The sequence below is a fragment of the Pipra filicauda genome, unplaced genomic scaffold, assembly GCF_003945595.2.
Source record: "Pipra filicauda isolate LSUMZ 115617 unplaced genomic scaffold, ASM394559v2 scaffold285_size1263560_pilon, whole genome shotgun sequence".
In the NCBI taxonomy this organism is placed as follows: domain Eukaryota; kingdom Metazoa; phylum Chordata; class Aves; order Passeriformes; family Pipridae; genus Pipra; species Pipra filicauda.
In genome coordinates this window covers 560,471-571,470 of record NW_024104404.1, presented here as the reverse complement: position 1 = coordinate 571,470, position 11,000 = coordinate 560,471, and the positions used below count along the sequence as shown (strand labels likewise).

Genomic DNA, 11,000 nt, shown 5'->3' with positions numbered 1-11,000 from the left:
CCGCCATTTTGGGGCGGGGGGCGAGACCCTCATCGGACAGTGGGGGGGGGGAGGCTTGGTTTTGGTAAATTAATTAATTTTGAATTAAAACCCACTAAATCATTGCCGTAGTTTAACCCCAGCCACCAACCAACCACCACGCAAGCCGCTCGCTTACTCCCCCTACCAGGGGATCAGGGATAGAATAAGAAGAGTAAAAGCTGGAAAACTCGTGGGTTGGGATAAAGACGGTTTAATAGGGAAAGCAAAAATTAAAAGCAAAAGCCATGCATACAAGCAAAGCAAAACAAGGCTTTTAATTCACTCCTTCCCATGGGCAGGCAGGGGTTCAGCCATCTCCAGGAGAGCAGGGCCACATCACACATAATGGTTACTTGGGAGGACAAACATCATCACTCCCAACATCCCCCTGCTTCCTCTTCTTCCCCTCACTTTAGATACTGAGCATGGTGTCATATGGTCTGGAGTATCCCTTGGGCCAATTTGGGTCATCTGCTCTGGCTGTGTCCCCCTCCCACACACTCCCAGCCCCCTCTCCAGCGTGGCCATACGAAAGCAGAAAAGGCCTTGGCTCTGTGTAAGCCCTGCTCAGCAATAACAAAAACATCAGTATATTATCAACCCTGTGTTCAACACAAATCTAAAACACAGCCCCACACCAGCCACTCTACTCCAACCAAACCCAGCACAATTATTCACAAAGGGCAGCCCAGTGGGTGCTGTGAGGGCACTTTGTGGGGCTCGGGCCCTGCTCATGGGCATTGTGCTGGTGTTGGCTTTATGTCCACTCTAGTCGTGTTTAGCTAAATAAAGGGCAGATTTTCCCATAAAACTCTCTCCCGAAGGCCTTTTGGTGCCGTGCCAGCTCACCCCAGAGGATGGGGGAGTTCTGAGTGTTGTGCTGAGTCTCCTGGTGCCCTCATGGCTGGGGATGCTGTGAGCACTTCTGAGGGAAGGACTGAGGGGTTGTGAGGGTGTACAGGGGAATTCGGGCTGTGAGTGACTGGGTGGTCAACAGGACCTGGATTGGGCAAAGAACCGGGGGAATGTGAAGGCTGGATCTCAGGAAAAGGCTCTTCCCCCAGAGGGTGCTGGGGCACTGACCAGGCTCCCCAGGGCAGCGGGCACGGCCCCAAGGCTGCCAGAGCTCAAGGAGCATTTAAGGCAACGTTCTCAGGGACAGAGTGGGATTGTTGGGGTGTCCTGGGCAGGGCCAGGAATTGGACTCGATGATCCTTGTGGAACCCATCTCAGGATATTCCATGACTCCATGCAGGTCCCTGGATAGCAAAGTCAGCGAGTGTTGTTAGGCCGCCCTGGAAGGTGCAGTAATTCAGCCCTGCTACAGTCAGGACAAGGCAGGTGTTGGGCTGTGAGGCTCAGCGAGAGCATGTGAAGGGATGGAGAGGGCATGGGGTTTGGGGGATGTGTTTAATAGAGCTGCAAAAGGAAAACAGGGCTTGTCCTGGGGCTGTTGGATGCTCTGCTTGGTGTCCTCTGGCAATGGAACTACTCCTGATGTTCTTCCCAGAGCCTGCTCTTGCCTGACAGAGAGAAGGTGACTCCTTCAAACAGCAGAAGAAATAATTTACGGTGATCATCAGACTGCAACTTCAGGTATTATTCAGTTCCCCAAGTGTTTAGTGAGGGAAATTTCAAGGACAAGCACTCAAACTCAGAGAATGCCTTGAGCCTGAACTTGGTATCTAAATCTGAGCTCTGTTATGTGTTATACTATCACAGATTATAGCTAGTTCCTTAACACCAGGGCTTATTTTTACAGCAAAAAACCTGCTGTCTCTATCCTGCATCTTTTTATAACATAAATTTGGCTACCTCTTAAGCACATGATTGACTGATTGGTTGATTTATTTTATGCATGGCTTTATTTTGGAGTAATCTAAAAGGATCCTTCCCTTTCCTCCATTAGCCTCATGCCATTATTCCAAGGAGCCAGGCCATCCCCCCAGCTCTGCCGGGCTGGTTAATTGCTCTGCACACACCAACGGGTGCTAATCAGCTTTCTTTCAAGCATGTGTTCATATGTCAACACTTTTGCTTCTGTCAGAAGCTTAAAAATGGAAACAGTTTTCTCTTTAAGAAAACAGGACCCAAATAAGGAGATGGTGGAGTGGTGAAGATTCCTCTAGTGAGCCTGTTCCAGCTCATTCCTTAGAAAGGCTGTGGATGGAAGATCAGAAAAGGGGCCAGTAGATCTGGGATTTGTCCAGGGGTCTCTGGGTTTAAAGACCTGTGCAACCACTTGAGCTCATTTTCCCTGTAGCTTGCCGGGGTACAACTTCTTTCTCTGCCCAAGCTGTTAAAAATCTAAAATTTCACTCATCAGATTCTTTCAGTTGCGAGACAGCTCCAACCCAGCCTTGGGCAAAAATGGAAGCTATCAAGAAAAAGATGCAGATGCTGAAGTTGGACAAGGAGAATGCCATTGACAGAGCAGAGCAGGCTGAGACGGATAAAAAGGCAGCTGAGGACAAATGCAAGCAGGTAAGTGGAAATAAAATCACTGGCTGTGTGTGTGCTGTGAAAATAAGTGTCACAAAATACTGTGCTGCAATTTTCTGATTCAGAAAGCAAAATAATTTGAAGTCAGGTTTTCTGTTAATCTTCTTTTGAAGTTTTTTTGCCTTTTTGTTACGCTTATACAGCCAGGTCTAGGCAGTAACTTGTCAGCCATCTCAGTCTTTGCAAAATTAACATCATCCTCAGATTTATTAGCAGTACTTTGTCTAAGTTTTCTTAAATCTTAACATCATCCTCAGATTTATTAGCAGTACTTTGTCTAAGTTTTCTTAAATCTGCCTTAATTTTCTTGTGCTTTTGATTCCATGGAAAAGGCCTTTACTTACTCAAAATCAAAGCTACAAACCTTGACACCTGTAGGACTACTGCTAATAGAGTCAGCCGTGTCTAAACATTAATTAAGCCTCTCCTTGAAGCAAATTAATAAAGTTCACTTCAAGTCTTTGGTGCACAGAGTGCCCCTTAGAGGTGCCAACTAAGACTCAACAGTAGATATGTTCTATCATTTTTTGTCAAGAATAATCAAAAATATCTTAATTTGGATGCTCTGCTTTTAGCTGAATTTTAACGATAACATTTGCGGTTCTTTTGCTTTTCAATGTCTTTATTCTGGGTGTCTGCCTCCTATTTGAGCTTTGGTATTTTCAGAACAATCTTGAAATGTAAGTTGACTACACTCAAGTTTTTACAGCACTCCTTGTAAAATTACCACCTTTCCCTTTTACATTCTCCAAATGTGGCTGCTTCTACTACATCTTCCAGACTGCTCTAATAGGTTATTAGCATTCATTTGGCCTAATATTTCTTTTTCTTTAGAAAAAATAAATCTTTGATCTTACTCCTCTTTTCTGAATTGTCTCAAAATTTTCAGCTTTTTTTTTTTTAATGTGGGCACAGTACTCAAGTAGTGATTTTAATATTCATACACAAAGCCAGCATCACCTTCATCCTGCTGCTCACTGTCCCTCTGTTAGAGCACCCAAGCAAAGTTTCAGTTCTCTCACACTCTCTGGTTACTCTGAGTAAAACTATTGCAACGTAACAACGTTCCAGAATAGCACACTACCAAAAATGTCTTCATCACTGAAACTAAAATGAAGGAAGTGCACCAAAACACAAACTATTTTGATAGACTAAATTTGTGTGAAGGTGGAGCTAAACAGATAAATCAGCTTCTCAGCAGACTGAGCTGTTTTGAGTTGCAAATGAAAGGATGGAGCAGATGGGTTTGCAGGCCCACCCTTATCAGCAGCCAGCCTCTGATAACGTGAATTCTTCAGGGAGCATGAGGCAGTTTGTCATTAAACAGTCTCCCAGCAGGTTATAAATAGCACCATTCTAGTGAATAATATGGATTTATATGGTATGGAGGAGTCTGAGCCTCATGGTAGGATGGAGCATATCTTGCTGGGCCACAGTTAGGGAATAATCCAGGTTGGAAGGGACCTCCCGAGGTCGCCGGGTCCCTTCTACAGCAGGGCCAGCCCTGTTCCCTCCCACTTCCATTTGGGTTGAAGTGTCCTGAACCTCCCACAAAAGTGATTAGGGAACCACCACTCATTTTTTCCAGCTGTACAGGAATTGAACAGTTTCCTGATAAATCACCAAGTCTGGGAACAAACACAGAGGCATAATTTAAAAACATTTATAATAATGCTGTAAAACTGATTCTTGCAGAGTGTCCAAAATAAAAATGGGGTGAAAAGGGGCTTATACCAAGTTCTATATTAAACCAGATCCCATCTGTGCAGTGTCAGAGAATGTTCTTCAAGGGTGAGATGTTTTCAGTGATCTTTCCCCGGCAACTGCTACCAGTCACTCTCAGACTGTTGTCCCCAGCAGAACTTTGATCTGGTCTTTTGTGACTCTTTGTATGTTAAAATGAAGTTAAACTAATACTAAAGAGAGGTTTTATCATATTAAACTGTATCTGATACTACATCAGGATGCTTACTTTGGGGGTTTTCTCTCTTGAAAGGTAGAGGATGAGCTGGTTGCTTTGCAAAAGAAGTTGAAAGGAACTGAAGATGAGCTGGACAAGTACTCGGAGGCTCTCAAAGATGCCCAGGAGAAACTGGAGCAGGCTGAGAAGAAGGCCACTGATGTATGTACCCACTTCCCTGGAACTCTGCTCTGTGTATTTTGTAGGTACTGCACTGTTAGAGGAACGGCTGAGAATTTCTATACTGCAGCACTAGGCTGAGGATAGAAAGGCAGGGTTGTGGTGCAGGGATTTTCTCTCCTCTCCTCTCTGCCAGAGGGAGCCAGAGCTGTTCTGCACAGAGCCCACGGCACACGCAGCTGCCCCCGGGACACGGTGCCACTCGGGGCTCGATGGACACCCAGAGAACTGATGGCACTGAACCGGGGGGAAGGAGTGCTGTGGGTGGGAATTCTTTAGGAAAGCTGAAATCTCCTTTAATCAAGTAAACGAAATCGTGATCTTTGCGGGAAGCCGGGACAGCAGCAGGGCTCCAGCTGTGGCGTAAAGATGCCCTTTGCCTCCATCCCCGGGGTTAAAGAGCAGCCCCGGCTCCCCGCCACACCTCGGCCGCCTTTGGCAGCGACGAACGGCGGGCAGGGCCCGGCAGCGGCGTCACCAGCCCCGAACCCCCCCTTTTTGGGAGCGGGAGGTGGGGCCGGGGAGCGCGGCCGCCGGGGGCTGCATCCCCCCGGCACGGGGATGGCGATGGGAACAGGGACAGGGATAGGGACGGGGATAGGGACGGGGATAGGGATGGCGGGGGACGGGCGGGACCGTCCCGGCCCTGCCTGCGCCGACTCCCCGGTGCTACGTCACCAGCTCTACCTCCACCTCCAGCCGCGTGACGTCATCGGGCCATTGAAAGGCGCGGGGCCGCCACGTGCAGCACCTCCGCGCCCAGCCCGCCGTCTGCGCCGCGCCCATGGCCGCGCCGAGCTCCCTGGAAGCCGTCAAGAGGAAGATCCAGTGCCTGCAGCAACAGGCGGATGAGGCGGAGGATCGCGCCCAGGTCCTCCAGCGGGAGCTGGACCTGGAACGGGACCTGCGGGAGAAAGTGAGACCGCCCGGGGCTGCCTGCTCGCCTTCTCTCGGTCGCTCTCTTCCCGGGCTGCTCCTTCCTTCCTGTCTCTGGCTCTCTCTCGCTGGGGCGCGCCCGGCTCTTCCTCGCTGCGGGAGGACGGCTCGGCTGCCTCCATCCCCGGGCTGTTCCCGCTCCGCACGCTCGGCCCGCGGGAGCCGCCGGCGCTGCCGCAGCGCCGCGCCCGCCCCGTCCCGTCCGGTCCCGTCCCGGGGGGAACCGGGCGCGGCCCCGGCGCCCGCTGCTTCTCGCGCTTTGGGGCCGATCCCTGCGGAAAAGGGACACCCATCGGCCACGGGTTCGAGCTCCCGTGGGCACCGGGGAGCGCTTGCGAGTTTAGTAGGAAATGGCTGTTTAATTAGGGAAAAGCGCTGCATGACACGGAGCGGGGAGTTCCCGCCTCTCGGCGCCGCACCGCTGGCTCCGGCACAGCTGGGGAATGTCCGAACTGCTGCAAAATAACTTTCCCTCCCGGTTTTCTCACAGAGAAACGCGAACTCTCCGCTAGCGTGCGGCTCTCCCAGGGCTGGACAGCTGGTTTCACTTAGATTTGTGTGTAATCAGCCTTCCCGGCATCTTCCTGCTATTTTATCACATGTCAGCGAGTTAGTTTTACCGTATAAGGACTGCGGGCTGCTGCTGGGAGAGGTGGAGCCAGGCTCACCCCAGCTTCCCAGTGGCCCCGGCTCCAGAGCTTTGGAATCTTGCTGAATTAAAATATGACTTAAAAGTGCCCTGTCTAGAGGAAGGAGTTGCTGCCACAGAACAGATGCCAGTTTTGTACATGATCGATGCCTTGTGTGTAAATCGAGGAAGTTAAACACAGCACTGGGTAAAAAACAAATGAAATGTTGGATAATTTATGACTAGAGGAATCCTGGGTCAGCTTCCATTTGGATCAGCCACTGAACTCCTTTCCAAGATGGCTCAGCTGTGAATGGAAACCACTTCCTCCAGCTTAGGAGTGGTCAGTGACCAAATTTGCAAAGCTGCAGCAAAACACTTTTTTTTTTTTTTTAAAGTGTTTTACCATAAAGCATAAAACAATCACCCTTCCAGAGTCTGTAGCCCATAAAAGTCTTTTTTTTTTAAAAAAAGTTAATCTTAGAGATGGCAATCCTGCTCAGATTTGGGGACAATAAAGTGCACAAACCTGGCAGGTATGAAAGCAGGGCTTTATTTTTCTTCAAAAACAAGCAATTAATGGAACCATATCTTAATAAACACATATTTTGTGTTTATTAATAAACACCAGTTTGTCCATGTTGTCTGTATCAGGCCTTTCTCCTGGCAATCTCTCCATTTATAAGTTAGTCTGTTTTTTATACATTAATAGCACTCCAATTACTGAGCAGTTTATTCAATAATATACAAACCTTATCAAGAAATGCTTTCTGCCTAATTCCTTAAGTAGCACAGGAAGCAAAGTGAACTTATTTTAAGAACATATCTAATTTTGCCCCAAAAAAGCCTGACTCTGCCATGTTGAGGCCAACTGTCAGGCCCAGCTGACCATGAAGATTCTTCAGTGTTTGCAGGCTCAGGAGCCAGGATGGAAAAGGAACTGGCTCAGACCTCAGCAGTGGGTTGTGACTGTGGTCCAGGATGGAACCAAGGGCAGAGAAACCAACAGTGAAGGTTTTGGAACTAAGCCATTATGGGAACAGTTCATTTTTTAACTGTAGATAGATTCAGCCCGGTAAAGTGATCCAAAAATCCTTCGATGCTCTGGCAGTCCTGTCCTTTGCTGTGTGGCAGGAACGATAAGTACCACTGAAAAAAAAGAAAGGACAAGCACACACTCCATACCTTGACATTCCTGAGATGCCACAGTTTAAGCAAACAAAAAGCAGAGGCAGAAGGGCCCCTGGAGCTCCGGGGAGATGCCATTGCAGTTTTAGGGGAATTGCTTAGTTGGGAAGGTTTTCCAGCAGCCAGTGGCCTGTGTAACCCCGGCTCTGGGTGGTTGTTTCACAGGCCGAAGGGGAGGTGGCAGCTCTGAACAGACGCATCCAGCTCGTGGAAGAGGAGTTGGATCGTGCCCAGGAACGACTGGCCACAGCCCTGCAGAAACTGGAGGAGGCTGAGAAAGCAGCAGATGAGAGCGAGAGGTATGGCCCTTTGGGACTTTCTTTGGGTAAAAAATTTAATGTATATGAATAAAATATTCCTGTATAATTTAGTATCTGCAGATCAGAGACTCAGAACTTCTTTATAAGCTTGAGTGAGTAATTCCTTTAGCCTTGAAGAACATGGATGGTCGTAATGGGCCATTTCTGGGTTACAAATATCAAATTCCAGTTCAGGACCTTTGAGATAGAAGTGCTAAAACGCTTCTACATTAAACACGCTTTGACTTCTGCAGGGGAATGAAAGTGATTGAGAACAGAGCAATGAAAGATGAAGAGAAAATGGAGATTCAGGAAATGCAACTGAAGGAGGCCAAGCACATTGCCGAGGAAGCCGATCGCAAATACGAGGAGGTAAAAGGGAGAAGGAAATGGTGAAACGTTCAGGAGAGCTCTGAACAACAACTTCACTCCCCACTTTAGTTCCTCTTTGTGCACTCGTTGATGCTCCAACCTTGGAACGTTCCCAGCAAGGAGGAGTTTTAATAGTGACTTTGCAGCGTCCTGATGCTAAAAGCACTGCAAAATCTTAACTAATTGGGAAGTCTGTTATGTCTGGGGGGGTGTGATTGATTCCAATTTCCTCATTCCAAAGGAAGCAGGAGTGTAGTGCTTTGAGAGAAATGTGTAAGGAAGCTGTCCCTGCCCGTGGCAAGGGGGTAGAATGAGATGATCTTTAAAGTCCTTCCCAACCCAAACCATTTTGGGATTCTGTGAACTCCAGACTGGCCTGACAGAGCTGTTGTGTCTTTACAGGTTGCCCGTAAACTGGTTATTTTGGAGGGTGAACTGGAACGAGCTGAGGAGCGTGCAGAGGTGTCTGAAGTGTGAGTAACTGTTTAGAATACACTGAAGGTCAACACTATATTTCATTAGAAAAATCTACTCCTGGTAGGCAGCCATGTAATCAGTACCTGTAGAAAAGCTTGTTTGTACATGATATACCCACTTTTCTCCTTTCAGACTTAACTACCTCCTGCCTTGTATGTTTTAGATTCTTTGCAAATTAAATCACACTAGTAATTCATACTTTTATTATCCCCCCATAGTAAATGTAGTGACCTTGAAGAGGAGTTAAAGAACGTCACAAACAACCTGAAGTCTTTGGAAGCTCAATCTGAAAAGGTTGGTTCTTGGTGTAAACCAAGGGGTACAGACAAAGCCAAAACTTGTAAATAAAATTCATAGAAATAAACCAGAAATACAAAGCAAGCGAGAGGTTTTAGCTGCCTGGCTGTGGCTCCTGCTCCATCAGTTCTGCCCACACCAGCCTGAAAAGCCTGGGGAAGAGGAGAAAACCACGGAAATGGTGTTTGCAGCTGTTGTAAAAGGAAAAGTGGTTATAAATAGGTCACAGTTTCATAAACATTTATTATTGTTGCTACAACTTCCCTTAAAGAATGTTTATTGTTTTCACAGTACTCGGAAAAAGAAGATAAATACGAAGAAGAAATCAAGATTCTCTCTGACAAGCTGAAAGAAGTGAGTTTGGCCATCCCCAAAAACTGTATTTTGGCATCATTTCTTTTAAGAGCATCCAGTGACTCTATTTCAAATTTTTTTAGGCTGAAACTCGTGCTGAATTTGCAGAGAGAACCGTTGCCAAACTGGAAAAGTCTATTGATGACCTGGAAGGTATGGAATGGCTCAAATTTCTTTAAAAGTGGTTGGTTCCAAATCAGAAAACAAATTTTAGGAGTGAGTGGTGGGTTTTATTGGCAAAGGGCAGCAGCACTCATCAGGTGTACTGGTAGATGGGTGTGATGTGTCTACTGGCAAGTTCTGAAAGAGGTTTTCCTGCAAAAAAGTTGGTAACAACAACCTGCTTTTGGCCAACTCAGGGACTCCAGGGCTCGAGATCCCAACCCTACTTAATCTGCTTACTGAGAAAATAATTGTGGGATTGCAAAAAGGAAACGTAGGTGAAGCTCCTGACCGGGCAGCTGTGTGGGTGTTTTGCTTCCCTTCTGATACTCAACCACGCCTCTGTTTTCTTCTCTTGTTTTCCTCCCCAACTGCTTTGGCTGCTGTTGCCTTCTGCCTGTCTCCTCCTCCTGTGGCCTCCTCTCTTCCCTGCATTTTTTGCTGGCCCTGCTGACCGACAGACGAGCTCTACGCTCAGAAGCTGAAGTACAAAGCCATCAGTGAGGAGCTTGACCATGCCCTCAATGACATGACCTCTTTGTGACCTGCCCCTGTGTGGGGGCACAGGGGGGGCTCCCTCTCGCTGCGTTTCTCAAGCTTTTCTTGCCTGTCATCCCTGTCACTCCTGTGCCACTTCCACAAGTGACCCTTCCACCTCTGTGGGCACTGAGCTCAATAAAACACGATACCTCTACCTGTCAGCCTTTGGGGTTTCCTTCCTTGGGACTTACCTAAACTGTGCTGGTGACACCACCAAAAACATGTTCAGCTCCTCACACAGGGAAGGGCAGACACAGCCAGGGCAGGACCTGGCACTGGCAAACACCTCAGTTTTAGTGTTCCCAGGACACAGGTGGCAGCAAAAAGCTTTGGGTGCTTTTGGTGTGTCCTTGTGTTCCATCTGCCTGGTTAAAAACCTCTCGGTGCAAGGAAAACCCAGCAGGATGTGTCCTGTACATCACACATTAAGTCAGAACACAAGTCTGTCACTTCACAAGAGACATGGCCAAAACCCTCCCTAAATGAGAGCAATTGCCAAAAGATGCTCCAGCTGTAGAGGTCTGTTAAACACGAAGGTAAGTTACCACAGGTTTTATTAAAAGGAAAAAGCCGTAAAATAACGTGGCTTAAGTTGTGTTTTCCTTCTTTCCCACTAGAAAAACTTGCCCAAGCCAAAGAGGAGAACCTGGGCCTGCACCAGACACTGGACCAGACGCTAAACGAACTGAACTGTATATGAGAGGCAGGGACCTGCCAGTGGCCAAGGAACTGCCCCGTCCCTGCAGCGCTCCTCTCTCCTTCTTTCTCTCTGTATCCTGGGAAAGCCAATTAAGTTATGACCAGCACAGCCACGCCGGAGGCTCTGGGTGTCACTCGGGGACCTTTTTCCCCCAGACCTCCCCAGGGAGCCCCCGTGGAGCCCCTGCGTGCCCCGCCCGTGGCTGCCCCGCACGGTTCATGACTCCTTTTGTATAACCTGGTAGAAGCTGTACCCGGGCAGTGGCGGCACCGCCCGGCCCTGCCCTTCCATATTAAAAATTTCTCTCAGAACCGAGGTTTCCTTGTGGGTTTTTGTGGCGCTCCCCTCCGCATGACGTCACGCTGGGCAGTGGCAGCAGTGGCG

The 11,000-nt window shown here is 48.1% G+C and overlaps 1 protein-coding gene across 5 annotated transcripts; it reads left to right on the top strand.

The window, feature by feature from the left end:
• The first annotated feature begins 301 nt into the window (after positions 1–301).
• On the top strand, positions 302–10,927 carry TPM4 (tropomyosin 4). Of its 5 annotated transcripts, XM_027724496.2 has the most exons (10): positions 302–1,617; positions 2,348–2,505; positions 4,520–4,645; positions 7,581–7,714; positions 7,969–8,086; positions 8,489–8,559; positions 8,782–8,857; positions 9,152–9,214; positions 9,298–9,367; positions 10,534–10,927. In XM_027724496.2, the coding sequence occupies exons 2-10, from the start codon at positions 2,392–2,394 to the stop codon at positions 10,614–10,616; spliced, it is 855 nt and encodes a 284-aa protein (XP_027580297.1). In that variant the 5' UTR covers positions 302–1,617; positions 2,348–2,391; the 3' UTR covers positions 10,617–10,927. The 5 variants fall into 5 exon arrangements, with proteins under 5 accessions (XP_027580297.1, XP_027580296.1, XP_027580298.1 ...); XM_027724495.2 differs by lacking the exon at positions 302–1,617 and having other exon boundaries at positions 2,002–2,505; XM_027724497.2 differs by lacking the exons at positions 302–1,617; positions 10,534–10,927 and adding an exon at positions 9,838–10,070 and having other exon boundaries at positions 2,004–2,505.
• The last annotated feature ends 73 nt before the right edge of the window (positions 10,928–11,000 follow it).

Coding starts and splice junctions, on each gene's coding strand:
- TPM4 (XM_027724496.2), top strand. CDS start 2,392: ATGGAAGCTATCAAGAAAAAGATGCAGATGCTGAAGTTGGACAAGGAG. Junction 7,715..7,968: donor GCAGCAGATGAGAGCGAGAG/GTATGGCCCTTT, acceptor TGACTTCTGCAG/GGGAATGAAAGTGATTGAGA. Junction 8,858..9,151: donor TGGAAGCTCAATCTGAAAAG/GTTGGTTCTTGG, acceptor TTGTTTTCACAG/TACTCGGAAAAAGAAGATAA.